Here is a 24,777-nt window from a genome sequence, read left to right on the forward strand (position 1 = left end):
CGGATGCCACCGTAGACATCCCCACACAGCGACATCAGGAGAGTTCCTCATCAGGAGTGATGAAGATCACAACCAGCTACTGTCTGTAATGGAGAAGGGTCAAAAGGCCAAGAGGCTCTTCATAACGCAGCCATTTCCAACCGGTGTGTGTGTCTAGGCTCTGTATAAACTCTTCATGTATATTAAATCAATCCCCCCGTGTCCATATGTTCATCCACTTAACACATAAATAATCAATGTGTAGGTTTGTTTTTCTTTTTAAGTGCAAAGTTGGGAACAAAAAAAAACATTCAATATCTCCTGGAGGATATAGGCTATGTACAATTAGTACAAAAAAGAGTAATCAATAATCAATCTACAAATCACAACACTGAATATGATATCCAAAGTAAATTTATATTAATCATGTCAGAAACAAATTAGTTCAGATGATCCATATAAAAGAGATCAGAGGACGGACTTTAGGACTTTAGTGATATCCAATTTATTATATCTGACTAAAATATTCGGGACACAGGGCGAAACAGAAACGTGTTCCAATGTTTCTTCAGTGTCTTTACAGAAGGTACAGGGGTCCACTTCAAATGTAAACCTTTGTTTAAGAAACTCTGGATAAATCTTATGAATTATTCTAAAATGAGTTTCTTTAACTTATGGGGAAACAGGCCACTTACTAAATTTGGAATGTGCTTAATCCACAACAGAAAAGGTTATCAGCTCAGGGACTGTATATGTAACCCTCTGTTATAATCTTGAAACACCTCAGAGTTCAGAACAGTTGTTATTACATATCAATTCAATTACAATCTGCAGTAACTAGACTTAATATTTGAATACATTGAAGTGCTTTGATACTTTACATATCTTACTATATTCTCTTAGCGAGCAATTTAACTGATACTTTTCTGTAAAAACCCAGATAATCCAATATGTTACAAACAGAATGTATCTCTCCAACCAGTTGTCAGAAAAATCTATGCTGTTACATAGTCTTTCCAAACCTTCAGAGAGAAAGAAACACCAGAGAGAGTTACGTTTGATCAAATATCTTTTACTTGCAGCAAGGGGAGAATCATACACGGTTACAGGTTGTAAGGCTGTTTCTGCAGATCTCCGCAGAATTATGTTAATCACAGTCTTTTATAACTCTGGATACAAAAGTCACACCCAGTGCCAGATGACAAGTTGTCATAGTACATGCCCTTATGTGTCTCATCTCCTTATACAGACTTTTCACAATCTTGCTTCTGTAAATACATGCAAATTACACATTCAGCAAACAAGACAGTCTCACAAGTTGTCTGTCACATTGGGTCAAGCAGGGTCAAATATAGACAAGAGTTTAACAAGTATTTCTCCATCACCAGTCATTCCCAAATATTGATTTCCCATTAATTGTAATCACTCTATTGTTCCACAGAGTTGTTCAAATGAGTAAATATCATGTTCTCCTTGTATTTCAGTGGTGTTATTAATAAGCATTTATTCGTAGTGGGGTTGTCAAAATAAAAAGCTCTGAGGAGATGGGACATCCCTGAAGAACACCCTGTAGCACCTTGACCCTTGAGGTCACTCCAGGGTCCAGAGACAGAACTGTTTATGTCAGTGTAGAACATCTCAGAAATAGATTTTTCCCACAAAACCCAAAAGGTCGAATGCTTCCAACGAAAAGTTCTGTTCAGTGGTGTCAGGAAATAATACAGAACTGTCTTTATCAATACACTGTCTATAATCTAACATATCAAGTATCACCTGAGTATGATTATGTATATTTCTAACCTTTATCAAAGCTCATTAACATTCATCCACTAACTTTGTTAGACCCTCATCTAAATGGTTTGCATACACATGACCACATAACTGTTTGTGATCATTACATAATAAGGTTATGGCCTCCAGCTGTCCAGTCAAAGTCCATCCTGCTTCATATTAAAGACAAATGTCCTGGTGAAGTACAGTACATTCTAAGAAGACATTGTAAAGCATCTCTCTTCTATCCTTCCAAACAAAAAGGTGTAAAATTCCACAGTTATCCCATCAAGTCCTGGTGAAATCCAATGTTTGGGTGCTCATCCAGCATGCCCCAACTCAAATAGATTATCAGCAAAAACAAATGAACAAACAATCATCACATCAGCGTGCGGATGAGCAAATATAGTCCTTAAATAAACTTTGGTGTGAGAAGAATCCAGCTAATTTGCTCGTATATTAACTGATATATGAAGTAACTCTGAATCAGCATGTCTTTGTGTATTAGTGTCTAATACTTTAAGTCATGAAAAGAGAATATAAAAGAGTCCCTCCTCTAATTTAATTAATATCCGAAGTGATGCAGTTGATTTGAATGTAATCAGGTAGCCTAAGTGTGAATCAGATTCACTCTTTCTTGGTATTGTTCTTGGCTTCACCAACAAGTATCATGTTCTCACTTTCTAATGAGTCAGCTGGTCAAAAGTTGTAGATTTTCACATTTAAATTCATGGTAAAACAATAACAGACGAAGCAAGTGTCATGCTGAAGAAGTTGATATATGGGGGTTTCCTCAACTGGTCACCTAAAAGTTGTTTTAACTAAAGGCTTATGGATGAATGAATTATTGATTTATTTACCATTACTTACAGCTTATAGTCTGTAGTGGAACATGTTCGAACATGTTTGCATTTCACTTGTTTCTACTCCCCTACACACACACACACACACACACACACACACACACACACACACACACACACTCGCTCTCTGGATTTGAGGCATACTCTGACATCTTATGGACAGAAACTGTAATTACAGTCTGTACAGTCAATGAGATGTGTGATCATATTTCTGAAATTGTCCCTCATTCATGCTCAGCAAACAGACTGCATGATGAATGTTCATTACTCAAACAGGGACAAATTCTGATTAGAGATCACATTAATATTGTGAATATTAAAATTCCCAGTTTTAATTCCAATTTTGAATAGTAAAATAATAAATAATGTAGGCCTGCTAGTACTGTTGTTGTGTAATACACCTGTTTTTGTTTTTGTCCATTAATAAAAATGTCATTCTTTTGTTAACAACAAAACGTTCACATTTAAACATTTAAATGTGAAACATAAAAAAATGTCGTCTGCCATCAACAACATTATTTTAGGTGATTCACTTTAAAGGGGCAATGCACAAATATGTAGCCAGAATTTCAGTTTAAAACATTCCAAAAATGAACAAAAATTAAAGAAACAATAATGTTGACATTCTGTCAATGACATATCTGTATTGTGTTGAAGAGGTGTTTACTGAAGTTAGCATGTTAAGCAGCTAGCCCTGCCTGTCCTGTACTGTAATACCATTTCGGCATGAGGCGACAGTCCAGTAGCCCCCCAAAGATGTATAAGAGCGGTAAGTTTGGTTTGTTTAAGTGTAATAACTGAACAAAATAAATTCACAGTGTCAAGAAAGGAAATACTCTGACATCTGACTTCAAGTTTCTTTCTTTTGCTGAACTTAGATGAGCTTTCATTCAAACCTCATTCAAAACGCACCAACACAGTCGTGGTTTGTCTTTCCACAATCAACTGTGGCTTTATGGAAATAAATCCTAATTCACAGAGTTAGATGTGAAAATATTCTGGGTGTCTTGTAGGAGGAGGTTCAGGCTGCAGAGGATGGCAGAGGACAGACGCGGTGACAGTACTGTCACAATCTTTGCAGGTTGACATTCGAGGTGCGTGTGTCTGCTAGAATCTGCAGGTGGAGCTGGTGGCTGCAGATTCCTGGCAGAGGCTCGTGTCTGTCAGCACTAATCTACTGATGGAGGCAGTAGTGTTGGTTTTCAGTTGCAGATGGAGGTGGAGGTTGAGGCCTCATCCATCTTCCAGAATCTGTAGGTGGAGGAAACAACAGGTTACTGGCAGAGACTGTAGGCAGAAGATAAAAGACACTTTAGGTGGAGATTTTGGTGGAGGCGTTGCATTTATCTGCTAGAATCTGCAGGTGGAGCTGGTGCAGGTTCCTGGCAGAGGCTTTAGGTGGAGGCTTGTGTTTGTCAGCACACATCTACTGATGGAGGCAGGAGTGCTGATTTTCAGCCAAGGATGAAGGTGGAGGTAGAGGCCTTAGTGGTCATCCAGAATCTGTAGGTGGAGACTTTCAAAGTGTTCAAGTCTCACATTTTCCATGTTGGAAGTCGGTTGTGTGCCGGTTGTCAGTCTCAGTTGGTCATTCGTTGTTATCCGGAGTGAAAAAATCTTCAGTTGAACCAAAAACTTTACAGAAATTGACGAGTGAAATGGGTAAAATGTCTTGTGTTGATGGTTTCAGGCTTTGTTTTTGAATGATGATCTGATAGAAATGTCCAGTTGTGACTGTGTCCTCTCTCATATTGTCTGATAGAAGTTTGGTTTCAGTCCTTATAGAAACAGCTCCTTCTGAGAGGACTACATATGAAGGCTTTTATTTTGACACAGCAACAACATTTCAGACTCTTTTATTTACTTTACTTAATCTATATCTGAGGTTCGTCAACTCTCAGCTTTTATGAACATTATTTCAGTAACATCACAGAGAGCGCAAAAAGTCATCTGTGTGTATTTTATTAATGGAGCCACACACACACACAATAGCAAAACCTAACTTCAAATCTCTGCACCTGATGTCACACAATTCTTCTATTAAGTCTGGAAAAATTTAGTTTAAAAAGTGATTAATAGCCTACATGTAAAATGGTTACATAGAGCCTCTTTTAGTTGAAGGATGAAGTTGTTTTCAAAGGTTTCTAAACGTTATTTGCTTTGATTCCTTAAAATGATTATTGTAATCCTACTTGTGCTGTGACTGAAATCACTGAGTGTCCCTCAGGTCAGCCATATTTCATCAGTGTTCATGAAAGGTAGTAGGTCTGATTTGAACTGATTGTTTGTTTTCACAGTTTGTACTTTTCCGTGTGGGAGGTCGTGAAGTGCGATTGTAGTTTCCAAATTTGACCCCTAGAGGGCAGAAGCACCTTGCGAGTATCAAGTTAGCAATATAATTATCATAAATACAACATATTACACAGTATCAGTTATATACACACAATCAGTGAAGACTGGAAATACTAATATTGTTTTTATTTGTGCTCTCTAAAAAAGTTAAAACTCACTAGCCAGTGGCCTGGCTTCTTTTGATGACGTCAAATGAGCCACATCCGCTTTGGTCGCTCGCGGCAGTAAACATGGCGACCGGCTAATGCAATCGTTCATTCAGACCTGGATTGATTTGTCTCTCAGAGTATAAACTACACGTTTTCCTTCTGTTTTGGTACCAGAGGTGCGACTGTAGGGTGTCCGCTCTGCTAGTTTTACTTGAATAAAAGGTACTTTCTAGTTTTACCTGCTGCGCTGCTAACGCAGATGCTAACGCGGCCCTAGCTACAAGTGCTAACTAGCCTGCTAGCTAACTTTCAAATAAAATGCTGCATGACTGCATGGGATTTAGACATGTATCACGTGGAATCATACCGTCTTTATTGTTTTTTCGGGCCACCTTAAATATTTTCCGCTTTGGGTTACGGTGTATCTAACACAAAGCGATGTTTCATTGGTATAACTTGTTATTTTGTTTTGCGTTGATTGTCAACATTATGCTAACTTGTTAGCTAATAGTACGTTAGTTACTGCTAGCCGTCATACTCAACGAGCCATGCACTGTTTGTTCATCTAAATCGTCTTATGCCTGCCACAGCTGTCTATTTTATCTTTCAACCATTAACGACTATTGTTATCACTAGTGTATTTAAATAAATTGGACGGGCTCTTCTCTCAAGCTACCGTAGAACTGATTGTGATTTGAAAATATATGGTGAAACTTTGCATGGATGGTTTTATTTAACTTGTCATCATTTGTGGGATTTTAATACTCTCCAGGGTGAAGGAGAAGCACCAGCACAATGGGGCGACGTTCGACCTCCTCCACCAAGAGTGGGAAGTTTATGAACCCCACCGACCAGGCCAGTAAGTATAGACCACAACCAAGCTGCTGGGTCCTGTGACACCCACCTGCTGGAGAGCACTAAGTAGTAGCAATCTACTGTTATCACAATGATAACCAATATGTTATTGTTTTCTTCCTTCCCCGCAGGAAAGGAGGCCAGGAAAAGGGAGTTAAAAAAGGTACTAATGGTCTTGTAACACTGTGCTTCATCTTCTTCAATACAGCAGTAATTTTATTTTGTTAAGCACACTTTCCTTTGTCAATACTTCTGCTAGAACAAGAAGCAGAGAATGATGGTGAGGGCGGCGGTGCTGAAGATGAAGGACCCCAGACAGATCATCAGAGACATGGAGAAGCTGGATGAGATGGGTGAGGGGGCTGAGTGCCTATACTACTTTTGAAATGCTTTTGTGCAGTTAAAAATAGGTCTGTGGCTGTACACGTCTTTACTTTTCTTTAGTTATGCTACTGCAAAATTAGATAAAGTTCTTATGTTTGAATGAGGTTAATATTTTCTCAACATTTAAGGCATTTGGAGCTATTTTAATCATCACTTGCAATTTTTTAAAATCATTTTCTAAATTTCATTTTTTCATTTTTTAAATTTCAAACTAAAGCTTTTCTGTAACACCCTCAACAGAGTTTAACCCAGTCCAGCAGCCCCTGCTGAATGAGAAAGTGTTGCGGGACAAGAGGAAGAAGCTACGTGAGACGTTTGAGCGCATCGTTCGTCTGTACGAGAGAGAGAACCCCGACACCTACAAGGAGCTACGTAAACTGGAATTGGACTATGAGACCAAACGAGGGCAGCTGGCTCTCTATTTTGACTCAGTCAAGGTGTGTTTGTGTGTATATTGGTTTGGATGCATATGTATGTCTTTATATTTCATGTATTTCATGATTTACTTTCATGTCTGTTATGTCTTCTTTTTCAGAATGCAGAGTCAGTGGAGGTTGACAGTATCCCTTTACCAGATATGCCTCACGCCCCCTCCAACATCCACATCCAAGACATCCCACTACCAGGGGCTCAGCCTCCCTCCATACTAAAGAAGAGCACCTCATTTGGGTATGTATTATCCTGTCAAATGTCCTGTGTTCAATGTTTCAGCAGGTAAACTCAATAAATGATGCTGCTGAGAATCACTTTGCCTCGGAGGTAATTCTGTTCTTATGTATCGCTCAGTAAAGGACCTCTGTCAGCATCCTCTGGACCGGTTTTGGCAACAGTGCCAGGTGTGCCACGTTTACCTCCAGGGAAGAAGCCTCCTGGGCCCCCACCTGGACCCCCACCTCCACAGGTCCTGGCACTATATGGCATTCCTTCTCGACGAGCTTACGGCACAGATGCAGGTGATGCACAAATGGTTCCCTGAATGCTGATTTTCCATATAATGATAGTAGGACCTTGATTTCAGGATTGCATTGCTGCTCACCTTTCTGCTTGTTACCCTGACTTGTTTTTCCCTGAACAGAGCCTTCCATTCCTGGTCTGGAAAAGGAAACCGCCATGGACTTGGGAAGAGATCGGGACAGCGGCAGTGATAGTGACAGAGATCGGGATGATGTGGACGACGACGAAAGCGACTCTGAGGAGGACAGTGAAGAAGAGAGAGATGAAGGCATAGATGGTGACCAGAGAATGAGTGTTGACAGGCAGGATGACGAGAGGGACAGAGATGAGGATAGAGACAGAAGTGACAGGCATGCAGGTGAGTGTTTCAGTGCCTAAGCAAATTTTTTTAAATTGTATTAAATTGATGTACTATTGGTTTCTGATCTTCTTGATTTTATTTACATAAACGTTACATGTTTAGGTATTTTAAAAGTGTTTTTGGGTTATTACAGAGAATTGTGCTTTTTGGGAAAAAGCATCGAAGTTGATACATGAGATATTTGGCGGCACTCTAAGATGCACAATGAAAATGTATACACATTAAAATATATGTTCTTACACCAATATGTTCTTTTGATGACTGTTTCATAATGTGTAACGTCTTTAGGTCGCAGTGTACGTTTCGCCGACATGACTCCAGAGGCACCGCGTGAAGGAAAGCGCAAGAAAAAGAGGCTGGTTAAGAGGACCAAGGCCATTACCCCCCTGCAGGCCATGATGTTAAGGATGGCAGGTACTGTAGTACACGAGTGTCTTTGCTACATACTTATTAAGCTAGTACACCTTAATTTCTATTTCTGATGACATGGTCTGTTTTTTTAATTTACAGGTCAGTCTGTTCCTGAAGAGGAGGAAGAAGAAGAGGTAGAGGAGGAATACACAGATGAATCAGACAACTCAGACATCGAGGACAGGGGGCCACCGGGGGACAACCAGCCCCACCTTATACCAAATCAGCGTATGCCACCCCCTGCCGGGCCAGTGGGACAGCAAGGACCTCCACACTTGCAAGGCCCACCAATGGCTGGGCCTCCACCTCTGGGTCCACCCCCAGCTCCTCCAATGAGGCCTCCTGGACCACCCTCAGGCCCACCTCCCGGCCCACCACCAGGTTAGTTAATGAAATAGTATGCTCCAAATCTTGATACTAGAATAAATCGCTGGATGTGTTGTTTACTGGATGTGTTCATTATTCATATGACACTATGCATCATTTAGACGTTATATTATTTTATGTTCAGGTGCTCCTCCATTCTTGAGGCCTCCTGGTATGCCTGGAGGCATGAGGGGTCCAATGCCTCGTCTTCTGCCTCCTGGACCTCCACCGGGTCGACCCCCAGGTCCTCCACCAGGCCCTCCTCCAGGCCTCCCACCAGGCCCCCCACCACGAGGACCCCCTCCCAGACTACCACCCCCAGCACCACCAGGTAGGCATACGTGTCTATCCACATATATGTAGCACATAAAATCAGAACGTAGACTGTGTTAGTTTTAAACTGCTTATATTCTTGTCCATGCATGAGCACATGCAGAGCAAATATGAAATGCCTTAAAGTAGAAAAACGATCTCTGTCTAGGCGTGTGTTTTCACACCATATCAGAAATAATCTCTATCTATACTGACACACCTGAAAACACATATCACATGACCATTCATGTACACTGGGCATGCACATGCTGGTGTAAACAGGGAGCAGTAGATTGTATGCTCGGTGGGTGGTCGCTTGCAGAAAATACTAAAATTTCTACTTTTACTTACTCTTTACTTACTTTTACATTTAGTTTCTGTAGTACATATTAATGGTACCAGGGCTGGTACCTAGGCAACAGGTAATTTTTCCTCAAATCAGGACAAAAATGATGAGGTGGAGAAACGTGACTGTGTTTCACAGAATCCTCCTCAATAATGCTGTTTTTAGTAAAACATTGTCTGCAGCCATTTTTGTCCTTTTGTCCATTTTTGTGTTTTCTATCATTGTGTTTTCAATGTCCAACAGTGTCTTTCTAAATGAAGACAATATAACATCCATTCCATCAATGTACAAACTCAAATATAGACTAGGGATGTCCCGATACAACTTTTTCACTTCCGATACGATACCGATATTGCAGCCTTGAGTATTGGCCAATACCGATATCAATCCGATCCGATATCAGCACGAATCATACATACTTTTATTACTTATTTAGTAGTGTGGAATGTTAGAAAGGGCTTGATCAAGTGATATTACTCAAAGAGAGAACAATAGTCAGCAACAGGGTTAGAAAAACTGACCCATTTATTATTAACCAATGGGTTACATACATTTTAACCTTCAATATAAGAATATTCTACAATTAAATAAAATAAATAAAAAATAAATTAGAAGACCCTGAAAAATAACCTCAATAAATCCAATAAAAACAAATTATACTTTTAAAGTGCAAACAATTCAAGTTCACTTCAGTTATTTTTTACTGTCAGTATATGGTGGGAACAACTGAGGGTGGGGACAAAAAAACAAACAACAACAACACAATATTGTCCACTGTCCAACTGCTCAAAGTTAAGAGTCCACAGCTCAAATTTCACTGACTGTGCCCAAAACAATGTGGTCATTGCTTTTAGTCTTCACTAAAAAAAATAGAGTGTAAAAAAAATAAATATATCACTCTAATAACAAGAGCAGAAAACAAATATTAAACCGGACATTACTCACCACCGACAGGGGCCGGTCATCGAGCACAATAAATTGGGCTATCTTTTCTGTTATAGCCAATGCCTTTTTGCCGTCCCGTGGGAGTTTGTCACGCTTTGCAAATGTTTCGGTCAGCGTTGGTTGTTTGAGGGAGCCAGAGGTTTGTTGTTTCTTAGCCTCGGTGGTCTTGCGAAAATCCTCATGCTGTGTTTTGTGATGCTGCTTCAAATGCGCGATGAGGTTGGTCGTATTAAACTTCCCCGGCTCTGTACCACCACGGGAAACTTGTGCATGACAAGTTTTGCACTCAGCTACAACGTCTTTTTCCGACTTTATGGAAAAATACTGCCACACGGCCGACATCACTTCTCCTTGCTACTTTATTAGCAGTAGCACACACACGCTGTTGTTGTGATCACGTGGGCTCTGCATGCATCCAACACGCAGAGCCCAAGTGATCACAACAAGTGCTGCTGGATAGAAGTGCTGGAGCGGAACGGACTGCTTGTATCGGAGCCCTTATATCAGAGATTTTAGATGCAGTCCGATATAATCCGATACTCGTTTTTTGGCTGATATCGGACCGATATCCGATATCAATATCGGATCGGGACACCCCTAATATAGACCAATACTATTTCACCTATTTCACTTTTGCCAGTGATGCTACATAAAATGATAAGAAGAAGTCTGCGTAATCGTTTCCAAAAAGTCTTTTCCACCATCCAAACGTAACTGCTGAAAATCGTTTCTGAATGTCTTCACCCTGTGAGGAGTTTTCCTAATGCCCATTTTCAGTGACTTAAAAACACTGTTAACGTGTCTTTGAAAGGGTAAAATGCATAGAAAAAGCTATGTTTTACAAATGTGCTGACAAGGCCGTACACATCATTAAATATACGTGTGTGTAAACCTACTGTATATTTCAAATCTATGGAGCACAAAGATGAATGTCTCATAAATTTCTCATCAATATGCTTCCGTCTCGTGTCTTTCCACAGGTATCCCACCTCCTCCCCCAAGAGCCGGAGGGCCCCCGCGTCCACTCGCCCCACCACTCTCCCTCTTTCCTCCACCTCTCAACTCCAATGTGCTCAGTGCTCCTCCCAACATCGTCCAGCGACAAAAAGGCGCAGGATCCAACCAAGATGGTCCACAGGGCAACATGCCTCCTCCGGCCATGCCCATGCCCATGAGACCTGGTGTCATGCAGATGCCACCTCCTCCAGGGACAGCTGCCGCCGCCACAGGCCCAAATGCTGGCAACAACCCACCAGGCCATCACCACACAGCTACCATCGAAAAGCGAGCAAACATCACCTCTGTCGCAGCAGCTGGAGGCGGCCTGGCAGCAGGTGCCAGTTCTGGTGGGGCCACCATCTCTGCCAAACCTCAGATTATCAATCCGAAGGCGGAGGTCACCCGCTTTGTGCCCACAGCACTGAGGGTGCGTAGAGACAAGAGCGGAGCAATGCCCGGGGCAGCACCTGGCCCTCTGGAGAAAGGAGTGGGTGGTGTTGGAGGAAGGAGGGGTGATGAAGGTATGGGAGGTGGACAGGGGCAGAAACAGCAGGCCGTAGCTGCTCAAATGGGATTGGTCAACCCAGTCCAGATGGGTGCCGTGTCTCAGTCCAACATGAAGACTAAGGACCAGGTGTATGAAGCCTTTATGAGGGAGATGGAGGGACTACTCTGAGACTCGAGGGGGCAGTGGGGCACGCTGAACAACAGGAGTGTATTTGTTTTGTGTTTTTTTTGTGCAGAGTTATAGAGGTAGCTGTCTTCAAGGCTGTCAGCAAAATCAGTTTGTCTTCAGTAACAAAGGAAAAACTGCTACGTTCTCATCAAACTCATCTTCATTTGATCTGGACTTTTATTTGTCGTATCGAAGAGAATGTGAATTTGATGTACGTGAGAAATCTGATTCTCTAATTGGAAAAAAATTGATTGGTTGCTAAAGAACACTATTCTCTGCACTGAAAAAAAGCCAAGTGCTCTTTGTCTTCATTTTGTTCGTCTTTTTTTCTCTGGCCAGCTATTTGTGATTTTTTTTTGGTATGATTTTATGACTGACTATTTTATTGGTGACCTGCTAAACGTGTACGACATAAAAATTTGAGGTGGAGAATGTTCGTTAACCACCGACAAAATACATGTCTGAAAGTGTTTTCTGCAGCATAATAAACGCGTCATGAACTTGTTTTCACCTCATGTTTCAGTGTGATGTGATTAAGGAGACAATATAGGCAAGTTTATTTATATAGTACCTTTCAGGCACAAGGCAGTTCAAAGTTCTTTACATGTTACAGAGAAAGACATTACAATTGCAATTAAGAGAGTTTAAAACTACCAACAACAAGCAAATAAAAAGTTAGAGATTTAAAATTAGTTAGGTATTTGATTTATTCAGTGATGAAATTTAAGTACATTCACTCAAGCACTGTACTTAAGTTAAATTTTGAGGTATTTGTACTTGAGTATTTCCATTTTCTGTATAATTTCACTCCATTTTGGAGAAAAAAATTGCACTTTTACTACACTACATTTATTTGATAACTTTAGTTACTAGTTACTTTGCAGATTGCAGGCTGCATCAGAGCTAACATAGCATTTTTTTATTAATTTAATTAGAAATCAGATTAAAAAAACAAAAACACTGATTCCGACAATCAGAAAAATGCCTGACTATTATTGGAAAGCTGCAGTAAACAGTAATGTTTTAAGCACTGACTTGAATGAGCTAACAGACCTCGGGTATTCAGAAAGCTTCTTCCACTTGTGAGGAGCATAGAAACTAAAAGCTACTTCACCTTGCTTAGGAACACTGAGTGAACGGAAAGGAAATGGCGTTCCACCAATTTGGAAGAATCCCGCTTAGCCTGGAAAGATAGCCTAAAAATATATAGGAAGGCCCTCCGCAATGCCAGAGCAAGCTATTACTCGTCATTAATAGAGGAAAACAAAAACAACACCAGGTTTCTTTTCAGCACTGTAGCCAGGCTGACAGAAAGTCACAGCTCTACTGAACCATGTATTCCTACAACGCTCAGTAGTAATGACTTCATGAGCTTCTTTAATGATAAAATTTTAACTATTAGAGACAAAATCCATTATCGCTTGCCCTCAACTGGCACTATTGTATCTTTAAACACAGGAACCTCAGAAACAGTTGTAAATTCTGACTTATATTTAGACTGCTTCTCTCCCATCGACCTCCACCAACTAACTTTGATGGTTTCTTCATCTAGACCAACAACTTGTCTCCTAGACCCCATCCCAACTAGGTTGCTGAAAGAAACTTTACCTTTAATTAGCACATCTCTACTAGAAATGATCAACCTGTCTCTATTAACAGGATACGTACCACAATCCTTTAAACTAGCTGTAATTAGACCGCTTCTTAAAAAGCCTAATCTTGATCCAGAAGCTTTAGCCAACTATAGACCTATATCCAACCTCCCTTTCCTCTCCAAGATCCTTGAGAAAGCAGTCGCCCACCAGCTATGTGACTTTCTTCAAAAAATTAGTTTATATGAGGATTTTCAATCAGGTTTTAGAGCACATCATAGCACAGAGACGGCACTGGTGAAAGTTACAAATGACCTCCTAATCGCTTCTGACAAAGGACTTGTCTCTGTCCTGGTCTTACTAGATCTTAGTGCTGCATTTGATACCATTGATCATCACATTCTACTACAGAGACTGGAACACTTAATTGGCATTAAAGGACCCGCATTAAACTGGTTTAAGTCCTATTTATCGGATCGATTTCAGTTTGTACATGTTAATGATGAGTCATCCCTGTATACCAAGGTTAGTCATGGTGTTCCTCAAGGCTCTGTGCTTGGACCCATACTATTCACCTTATATATGCTCCCTCTAGGAAATATAATTCGGAAACACTCCATAAACTTTCATTGTTATGCAGATGATACACAGTTATACCTATCAATAAAGCAAAATGAAACTAATCAGCTTACTAAACTCCATGCATGTCTCAAGGACATTAAGACCTGGATGACCTGCAATTTTCTGCTGTTAAACTCAGATAAAACCGAAGTTATAGTACTTGGTCCTAAACACCTTAGAGATGCATTATCTAATGATATAGCGAGTTTGGATGGCATTAACTTGGCCTCCAGCACCACCGTCAGGAATCTGGGAGTTATCTTTGATCAAGATATGTCCTTCAACTCCCACATAAAACAAATTTCAAGGTCTGCATTTTTTCATCTACGTAACATTGCAAAAATCAGGCCCATCCTGTCTCAAAAAGACGCAGAAAAGCTAGTCCATGCATTTGTTACTTCCAGGCTGGACTATTGTAATTCTCTATTATCAGGCTGCCCTAACAAGTCTCTAAAGAGTCTCCAGCTGGTCCAGAATGCTGCAGCACGTGTACTGACAGGAACTAAGAAAAGAGATCATATTACTCCTGTATTGGCCTCTCTGCACTGGCTCCCTGTAAAATCAAGAATAGAGTTTAAAATCCTTCTCCTAACTTACAAAGCTGTTAATGGTCAGGCACCATCATATCTCCAGGAGCTCATACTACCCTATCACCCAACTAGAGCATTACGCTCCCAGAACGCAGGATTACTTGTAGTTCCTAAAGTCTCCAAAAGTAGAATGGGAGCCAGAGCCTTCAGCTATCAAGCTCCTCTTCTGTGGAACCATCTTCCTGTTTTGGTCCGGGAGGCAGACACCCTCTCTACCTTTAAGAGTAGACTTAAGACCTTCCTCTTCGATAGAGCTTGTAGTTAGGGCTGGCCTGTCCTGGCCCAGCTCTTAGTTATGCTGCTATAGGCCTAGTCCGGGGGAGAATGACACACTGAGCTTCTCTCTCCTCCCCTCTCCTCTCCTCTCCATCTGTATACATTATGCCTGTATACATGCCCCATCTCTGCATGTCACTGACTTACTTCTTCCCCGGAGTCCTTGTGCTTTCTAGTCCTACAGGCTCCCATGGATCCTGGCCGCGCCCGGGTCGTGGATCGTGGATGCGCCCACTGCTATGGCCCTGCCTGATCGTGGATGCGCCCACTGCTATGGCCCTGCCTGATCGTGGATGCGCCTACTGCTATGACTCTGCCGGATCGTGGATGCGCCTACTGCCATGACCCTGCCTGACACCCACCACTACTGTCGCTAATATTAGTCACATCTGTTACATACGTTCCACTACTATTATTGTAATGTATTACTACATACTATCCTTACCATTAATCACTACTACTGTTATCACTAGTAATCACATTTCCATGTGCATTTCATTATTATTGCTGTAATACATCTTTATGTACTTTCACTCCTGTCAACCATCGCTTATAATTGAATACATTGTGATCTCGTTGATCTGCTCTGTACATGCGACATCTATTGCACGTCTGTCCGTCCTGGGAGAGGGATCCCTCCTCTGTGGCTCTCCCTGAGGTTTCTTCCGCATTTTTTTCCCTGTTAAAAGGGCCTTTTTTTGGGTCAAGTTTTTCCTCACTCGAATCGAGGGTCGAAGGACAGAGGGTGTCGTCTCTGTACAGATTGTAAAGCCCTCTGAGGCAAACTGTGATTTGTGAATTTGGGCTATACAAATAAAATTTGATTTGATTTGATTTGATTTGAACCTGTCCCAGATGACCTGAGGCGTCTGGATTGCTTGTTATGGTGAAGTAAATCAGAGATGAATTTTGGACCAAGTTGATTCAGTGCTTGAAGAAAAGTATTAGGATTTTAAAATATATCCTTTGATACAGAAGAAGTCAGTGCAGTGATTTAAGGGTCAGTGTGATGTGCTCCACTTTCTATGTTTTAGAGAGGACTGTGGCTGCAGCTGTCTGATTGATTTCTGTGGACACACCATTACAAAAGTATGGACAACACAAAAATAAGCACAAACATGTATACAAAATAATTATATACATATACACAAAATCATTCTATACATATACACAAAGTTATTATAAACATATACACAAATTAATCATATACACAAAATAATTAGATAGTATAACAATGTATTCCAGGATACTTTATATGTTTGCCTCAAATTAACTTTAATAGCCTATCTAATCTAATATTATATATATTTTAAATAGTATCTATTTTTTAAGGGGTGGGGTAAGTTTAATAAGATTTCGGTGGTGCACTATACCTCGTGTGGCGTATGTTCATATTGTCTATGCGTGCTGACAAACAAGGTCGTGCTAAAAACAACAATTCCCACCATCCATTGCGGCACGAAACTGTTTCCGCATTTGCGCTTTGGGGACCTGACGACACGTTGGGGCGAAAAGCATGGCGGACGTTGAGGAAAACGTGAAGCCAAACACAGATGAAACACTCGACGGTTCGAGTAGTGATGATGATAACAGTCGGTCTAATGGTGGTGAAGTCGATGAGACAGTGAAGAGCTTCAAGGACCTGGTAGGTTTATCTCACAGTGAAGAGGAGACGCCATTTTAGCAACGTCAACAAGCAGCAGCATAGCAGTTTGAGCTAGCTAAACTAAGCTAGTTACACCTGTGTGTTTATAGTATGAAATATACCTCCAGTCTGGCTATGGTGAAATAACTGTTGTAACTTGGTATCAAAACATTATCAGCAGCTGACAAAGGTCTTTACCCGGTGTCTGTGCCGTTCACAGGGTGTCACTGAGGTTCTCTGTGAGGCTTGTGACCAGCTGGGATGGAAGAGTCCAACAAAGATTCAGGTAGAAGCTATACCTGTAGCCCTGCAAGGTGAGTGATCTGGTGACGGTAACATGTTTCTGTCAGCTGAGTCTTTCAGAGAGGGCTGCTGCTGATGCCACTGTGTTTTCTGTGCAGCCCATCAAATCAAATGTGCCTAGAATACCTGTAACACAGTGTACAAGTACTCCATTAGTCCTGCATGCAAAACGTTACATGAGTAAACACACTCGCATAACAACACAATTATCAGCTACGTGTGCCTGATGTCATTATGCAGCAGTCTTAGCCCCGTCAGCACTGCATCAATACATTACATTATTATATTGTTATCACTGATGCATTAAACATTTAAACTGCATTTCAATGTTGTAGCTATTATAGTTTGTTTCATTTACTGCATGACAATGCATCATATTTTACATGTATATCGGTGTTTGTGATGGACGGTTTGCAGGATGTTTTTGTGTTTTTCACAGTCTGTTTTTTGTTCCAATCAGCAAGGATTTCTGGCATTGTTAAAGGTTTTTAAAGTCTTAATCAGCAAACGAACCCTCTGCTATATCTGCTGAATAAATGGGTGAATAAAAAGTACGGTGTATTAGGGCTGCAACTAACAATTATTTTCACTAACAGTTAATCTGTCGGTTACTTTCGTGATTATTTGATTAGCTGTTTGGGCTGTAAAATGTCAGAAAAGGCTAAACAAAAAAAAGTAGATCAGTGTTTAACAAAGTCCAAAACGATGTCCTCAAATGTCTTGTCTCAAAACCAAAAGATATTCAGTTTAGAGGAGTAAAGAAATGAGAAAATATTAACATTTTGCAATTGGGAATCAGAGAAGTATGATTCAGACTGATTAATCAAATAATCAAATATCAAAATAGTTGGCAACTAATTGTTTAATCATTCAATGCAGCTCTTCTGTACATCTGTCTGAAACTTTTTGAGTTAGAATTGAAAAAGTTAAATAAAATGGAAAATTCTCAAGTTGAGTGAGCTAATAACTTCAAATTATAGTACAGAACTGGAGTATATGTGTTACTTTTCCTCCTCGGCCTGTACACATGACTTCATTAACTTCTGTTTGTGCCTTCTTCTTGAACTACAGGAAAGGATGTTATCGGCCTGGCAGAGACTGGTTCAGGAAAGACGGGTGCCTTTGCTCTGCCCATCCTCCAGTCACTGCTGGCCTCACCCCAGAGGCTTCACACCCTCGTCCTCACCCCCACCAGGGAGTTGGCATTTCAGATCGCTGAGCAGTTTGAGGCTCTGGGCTCCAGCATTGGTGTTAAGTGTGGTACGTGTCCAATTAACTTGTTTACATAGATCCAGAAGGGATTCTTTGGTTCTGTACCTGAAACTTGTCTCATTTCTGTTGCAGCTGTCATCGTTGGAGGAATCGATATGATGTCCCAGTCTTTGGTGTTGGCTAAAAAACCACACATTGTTATTGGTAAGGCAATTATTGAAACTATGATGAGTATTTCACAGTATTTATGTAGCACCTAGACCTGCGTTATAATCTAAGAAGACATGGAAATCTAATTTACAAGATGGGACCTTTTAATGTCTATGAAGACTTTCAGTCATTTCAATATGCAACAGTTTGAAAGGATAATAATTTTGGCATCAATGTGATGAAGTGAATGTAATATGTTTACAGCCACACCTGGTCGGTTGATAGACCACATGGAGAACACAAAGGGCTTCTCCCTCCGAGCTCTGAAGTTCCTGGTCATGGATGAAGCAGACAGAATCCTCAACATGGACTTTGAGACTGAGGTAGGTAGTTAGAAACTCTTGATTTCATTCAGTGCAACATGTTCCCACTAGGGCTGCACAATTAATCGAATTTTAATCACGATCACGATTTTGGCTGCCACGACTAAATTAAGATGATCGTCGCGATATTAACATTTAAAAAGCGGGCTCTGTTGCATATCAAATCAAGCACTTTCTCAACCCAATAGTCAGCCAACCACCAGGTGGCGAACGAAAGGTTAGGGCTTCATTAAGCTGCCTAACTAGCAAGCGAGCGCACCCTGCAGCAGCGACAGCCTCAAATAATATTCAACAATGTGACACCCCGTCTTGACATATAGCGACGCGACAGCGAGCGAGCAAGGAAAAGTGATTAGCATGTGTACTTTTCAATCAGCCTGTCCTGACGTGCCACGAGCGATATCGCTCCGTCCAGCGATGTCGCTCAACCCTGAAAAAATCGCTCACTCTGTCTCTATCTGGACGACATTTCGCGGCGGTGTCCCGCCCCTACATTTCTAAAACTTCTAACTTCCTAAACTCCTTCTCTTTTCAGAGTTGTGTCTGCGCCACAGGGCAACACAACTAACTTATTCAACCACCTGAAAAAACACCACAAACCCAAATATGATGAATACATGAAGGCCAAAGCTAACGCTGGTCCACTAAATCCCCATCCGTGTCCAGCGCCAACCCAGACAACCCAGGCACTTTATGGTTGCACTCTGCAATGGCATATTTATTTTTTGCCCTTTGTCTTGGGTACATTTTATTTTATTATTTATGATTTATTATTATTTTAAGTTTCAATTTGAAGCCTTGTTCACATACGGTTTGTTTAAAAAAGTGCAATAAAAAGATGTTTTACCTAACGTAATGAGTAATCGTGATTAATAATCTTGATTTCAATATTGATAAAAATAATCGTGATTATCATTTTGGCCATAATCGTGCAGCCCTAGTTCCCACTATATTTAGCTTCATTTTGTTTAATTATCTCTATTGAATAGGAAGAAAAGAAATCACTCAAGTGGAAACATTCATTAATTTTTACATTTCAATAAAAAATAATGAAACTTGTCTTTCCAGGTGGATAAAATCTTGAAGGTGATTCCCAGAGAGAGGCGCACTTTCTTGTTCTCTGCCACCATGACCAAAAAGGTAGACAATAGTTCTGCTTTGTTCTGTGTTACTGGCTGCTGGTGCTGCAGGTACACCAGGTGACAGAAGAGTACTGACAGTCTCTGATTTGTTTTACAGGTCCAGAAACTCCAGAGGGCAGCTCTGAAAGATCCTGTGAAGTGTGCGGTATCCACCAAATACTCTACAGTAGACAAACTGCAGCAATATTATGTCTTTATACCATCAAAGTACAAGGTAGATCACACAGAAATGCACATTCTCTTTTCATATTTAAATGTCTGGAAACAAATCCTGCATATCAATGATGCTGATATTTCTATAAAGCATATTTAAGGTTGTGTCTGTGCCTGTTTCCGGCAGGACTGTTACCTGGTCTCCATCCTGAACGAGCTGGCCGGCAACTCATTTATAATTTTCTGCAGCACGTGTAACAATGCCCAGCGGGTGGCGCTGTTGTTAAGGAACCTTGGTATCACTGCTATCCCTCTTCATGGCCAGCTTAGTCAGGTAGAGCCTCAGTGAAACACACACACACACAAACACACTCCCTGGAATCACTTGGCTCTAAGAATTGCAAACGTTTGTCCTCTCAGCTCTGCTTTGTTTTTCTCGGTTTACATTTTTGATAAAACAGATTCTGGTCTTTTCTACTGACAGACACCATCATTCACAAGGCCTGTTGTTGTAGTGCAACAATTATGCAGAGCTGTCCACTGCATTTTCTGCAGCTTACAGTAAAAATCACAAAACAAAGTGTTCCAGAGTTGTAACGATTAATGGACTAATGAAACGACAAGAAGTTATTTTTGTATTTTTTTGAAGCAAAAATGACAATGTGCTGGTTTCAGCTTCAAGTTCTACTTATTGTCTCGTAAACTGAATATCTTTGGTTCTTGTGTTGTTGATCACACCTTTTTAAGCCATTATAGGATTTCACTGTGCACTTTGGGAAATAGTGACATAGTGCATTTGTGCAAGCACAATGTGCAATGAAAGTCATTAGTTGCCGCCCTACATCACTGCACTGTTTGCAACAGCATTCTTTGGTGCAATCTTAACACAAAGTTTGGTATTTGGGGTGCCAAAAGATGTCCTTTGTGTAACTTATAAACATTAACAACTCATGTCAGTTAATGTCTGTCATGTTGTGATCTTAACTCTAAGATAAATTCATGTTTGAAGCAGTTGTGAGATTGCATTTATAATATCTACCTCATCAGAGATCTTTCCATCTTCAGTTTTCACTGCTTTCATTTCTTAACTGATGTGCTTAACCATAAGTCTTTTATTCATCCCTTTTATAATAAATAAAAGATAAAAGTGCTGTGGACACACTAATACAGCTAAACTACTCTGCATTTTTTTCTTAATTAAAAAAAAAAGCAATTTACTGTTATTATCATCACTACGTAATTAATGTGATGTTATTATGTACTGTAAATACATACAGTCAAACACTGAATGAAGCTTTTTAGGAAGTTTTCCCAGTAGTGCAAAACTTATGTGCAGTGTCTGTTTTGCTGTCTTGTTATTCACTCTGGATCCTCCTCCCTGCGTCATTCAGAACAAACGTCTTGGAGCGCTGAACAAATTCAAGTCCAAGTCTCGATCGGTGCTGCTGGCGACCGATGTGGCTTCCAGAGGACTGGACATTCCTCATGTCGACTGCGTCATCAACTACGACATCCCCACTCACTCCAAGGTACCTCAGTGCTGACGTTCACATTCCCAGTTATTTGATGATTGTTTGATTTGACTTAAATTTATCTTTGGATCTGTCTGCCCTTATAGGACTACATCCACAGAGTCGGAAGAACAGCCAGAGCAGGACGGTCGGGGAAATCCATCACTTTTGTCACTCAGTAAGAACTTCCTCTCTGATGTCTTGAGACTTGATTGGATCACTTTTTTTATTATTTTGTGTTACACATATTGTGGGTGTCTGCCACCTTTATGATGGGTTTCTGTTTATGCTCCAAGTAAATAAGTGACTATGAGATGACTTCAGTAAACTGACACATTCTGTTATCTCAGATATGACGTGGAGCTTTTCCAGCGAATCGAAACTCTGATTGGAAAGAAACTCCCTGCCTTCCCGACCCAGGAAGACGAAGTGATGATGTTGGTAGAGAGGGTGAGCGAGGCCCAGAGATATGCCCGGCTGGTAAGTCATCTTTACTGTACGAACACTTTTCTGCCCAAATAACTGGAATGTCCTCTCAGACAGACAAATTGAATCTTCTTCATTGGTAGAAAAAGACTGAAAGGACATATTGACAGACGTAACAAATGAATAACACATGTTTTGATTGAGAGTGATGGAAAACTAGTTGGCAAGTGAGCAGAAAAGTCTAAACAGTTAGCTAATAGTAATAGATAAATGGCTAAAATTGCTAGCTTAAAGGAATGGACAATCAGTTTAAATATGTAGCTAAAAGTAATGAAAACGATTAGGTATCGTCAGCTCAAACGTACTATAAGGACCTTTTAGCTGGTTACGAAACAGTCTCAATTTGATACTGATGTCTCTATATGATCTTCACAAGCGAACGAGACCATCACCAAGAAGACTGACTTTTGGGCAGATTCTGATAATTCAAGCTTTTACAGCTGCTCTGTAGTCTGGTGGTGTTTCAGCCGATACTTCTGTACAACTGGCTTATAAGGTAGTATTTTATGTTGGCCTTACTACCAAGCTATATTTTGCTGTTGGCCTATTATGATGAAGACATTACATTATTGGGGAATGCTGATTACTTAACCTTTTAACAAAATTACTATTATCACAGGGGCAAGTTCCTTGTAGCTGCTTTCCGGTTTTAAAGAAAGAATAGATGTCATATCTGTATTGTTTACTGAAAAAAAAAAAAACCCAATTAACATTAAATTGTTACAACAAAATGTCTTGTCTTCCTCAGGAAATGAAGGAGCAGGGTGAGAAAAGGAAACGGCCCAAAGTAGGAGACGGAGACGAGGATGACACAGAACAAGCAAGCGGAGTGAGGAAGAAAGTGAAGGGAGGACCAGGAGGAGGTGGAGGACGAGGAGGAGGAGGAGGAGGAGGAGGTGGAGGACGAGGAGGGATGAAGAAGCGGGGTGGAGCAGCGTGGAGGGGAAGACGCTGAAGCCTCTGACACGAACAGACTGTACATACCCACAACATTATGATGCCTCTCTTGTTTTTCATATCCAACTTGAGCATGCTTTTCTGTATTTAGTACGGAAGCAAACTAATTAATTATAGAAAACATGCTTTTTCTTGTTCTTGTATGAGAGTTTTCCACTTGTAATAAAAACGCCTCAGTAAAACCAAAAGCCTGTGTTTGTGGGAGGCCGATGTGTGATTGCGGGAGTAGTGTTGAGGGTAAAATGGTGCTGTTGCTGCTTTCAGACACAAGGGGGCGGTGTTTCAGTCTACAGCATTTAAATGGAGAAAAGCTACAAATCTACATAATTTTCTTATGTTTTATTTTTATAATTTCAGAATTATAAAAAAAGAACATATTTTAAAAAGAATGCGAGATATCAAATAAATGTTGAGCAGTGATAATAAAAGTTATTTAATAAGTCATGTAGGCAAGCAACAATTGCAATAGCAACCCTTTTTTTATTTTCAAGCATGTTATTGATTGGCAGCAAATTGGGGGGTTGGTTCATTCCAGCCAATCACAACGAAGCAAAGAGGGAGACCGCAAAGTGAGAGCCCAATTGTCTGTGGGCTGCATCCAGTGGGTGTGTGTAATGCATAGATATTTGAGGGATAGATTTTAAATGGAGATAATCACACCATAATGTCCTGAGAAAATGATTATTTTAATGTGTTTGTCCATGAGATAAAGCATATTACGACTGTCCTGAGTGCATACAGCCCACATCACCGCTCAGGTGAATCCTACCACACGGTGTCACAGTGGGTGTATTGATGATCTGCATGGTCACTCTCTATGTGAGCGCACAGTCCATCGTAGGCGGGGAGCCGCAGCAGCAGCAGCGGTCAAGTGTGCTCTGTTTAGGAGGGGCTCCAGTGTAGAGGCAGCGCTCTCTGTGCCTGTGCTGCATACCAAAGCCCAAATACATGCCTGCATTTCAATTGTGTGTGGTAGCTAGTTGCACACAGGGTCGCGTCAGGGGGATATCGGAGTGCTCGGTGAACAGGATCTGACCGCTGCTTTCACTGACTGACACCAGGTGAGTTATTGTTATTATTATTATTGTTGTTGTTATTATTCTCATTCACAACGAGGACCTGGAGGAGAGAGAGCATGGGGGTGTTGGACCAACGGTGTGGATGGACGGAGCAGTGTTGAGGATGGAGGATGGACGGTGCTCTGGAAACTTAGTTTGGCTGTTTGGTTAGTGAGTTCAGAGCCCACCTTTTTTATTCTCAGGTAGGTTAATGTTAGCCTGAGTTGCTGACCTGTTTGTTAACCCATACATGTTATTGAGGTTATGGTGAAACAACATAAAACAAAGTGCTAAAGCTAGCTTCATGATAACTATTTAATTCGAGCTAAACTAAACTTGCTACCTTCCCTGAAGCTAGTTGTTTTTGCTTATTCCCCTGGTAATACACATACTTTTAGCCATCATTAGCAACCTTATTTGTCATATGTTCTTATCAAAATTAGCTTAATTGGTTAGCATTTCCATTTGCGCAGGTGAATTAGCGCAGATATTAGCCTAATATTTGTAAACAGGACTTCCTCCCCTCCGGACTGTTTGTTTCTCTGCTTTCTGGGGACTTGCCAATGCACAGTCATCGTATCTGTTGTATAAGCGCCATCTGTACAGACAAGTGCAGGTTGTAGATATTATCAGGGCGACATGGTGATGTGTTAACTGTGGGGTTTTCCCCACACTGCCAGGTTGACACGCCAGTAACAGTAATGGGCCATTCACGACGTCCAGTTTGATCTGTCGTGAGAGCGGAGCAGCCTACGCAGTATGCGCATTAGTATTGTGCGGCTCCATTCAGTGAGAAGAAGAAGCGCACACCATCAGACCTGCACTGAAACCTGCCTTTAAAATGTGCTCCGACTTTTAATTCGTGTGTCATGCTCTGAGCATGTCCCCTCCTCACTGTGTCCTGTGTATTACTCTGTCATACCACATATCAGGGGTACACCGATTATCAGCCCTGGACGATTTTCCCAGTTATCGT

At 40.9% G+C, this 24,777-nt stretch overlaps 3 protein-coding genes across 6 annotated transcripts in view; all 3 read left to right on the top strand.

The window, feature by feature from the left end:
* The first annotated feature begins 5,173 nt into the window (after nt 1-5,173).
* On the top strand, nt 5,174-12,232 carry wbp11 (WW domain binding protein 11). The gene is made up of 12 exons (XM_084372566.1): nt 5,174-5,335; nt 5,886-5,972; nt 6,100-6,131; nt 6,228-6,321; nt 6,593-6,789; nt 6,888-7,021; nt 7,139-7,305; nt 7,428-7,664; nt 7,956-8,081; nt 8,178-8,459; nt 8,590-8,775; nt 11,028-12,232. The coding sequence occupies exons 2-12, from the start codon at nt 5,909-5,911 to the stop codon at nt 11,720-11,722; spliced, it is 2,214 nt and encodes a 737-aa protein (XP_084228692.1). The 5' UTR covers nt 5,174-5,335; nt 5,886-5,908; the 3' UTR covers nt 11,723-12,232.
* Nucleotides 12,233-16,272: 4,040 nt separating this feature from the next.
* On the top strand, nt 16,273-22,931 carry ddx47 (DEAD (Asp-Glu-Ala-Asp) box polypeptide 47). Its single transcript, XM_084370834.1, has 12 exons — nt 16,273-16,446; nt 16,667-16,760; nt 17,821-18,009; nt 18,094-18,165; nt 18,376-18,494; nt 19,563-19,634; nt 19,734-19,850; nt 19,977-20,123; nt 21,181-21,318; nt 21,408-21,478; nt 21,651-21,780; nt 22,535-22,931. Exons 1-12 carry the CDS (start codon nt 16,318-16,320, stop codon nt 22,739-22,741), a joined length of 1,485 nt encoding a protein of 494 aa, XP_084226960.1. The 5' UTR covers nt 16,273-16,317; the 3' UTR covers nt 22,742-22,931.
* Nucleotides 22,932-23,578: 647 nt separating this feature from the next.
* LOC311267691 (myosin-10) overlaps nt 23,579-24,777 on the top strand; it is a 56,850-nt gene continuing 55,651 nt past the window's right edge. For all 4 annotated transcript variants that reach the window (XM_084370886.1, XM_084370888.1, XM_084370887.1 and 1 more), the window contains exon 1: nt 23,579-23,804. The gene's annotated coding sequence lies outside the window, so the exon portion shown is untranslated. The remainder of the gene's footprint in view (nt 23,805-24,777) is intronic.

This window comes from Pagrus pagrus (assembly GCF_965226575.1).
Source record: "Pagrus pagrus genome assembly, chromosome: 13".
In the NCBI taxonomy this organism is placed as follows: Eukaryota; Metazoa; Chordata; class Actinopteri; order Spariformes; family Sparidae; genus Pagrus; species Pagrus pagrus.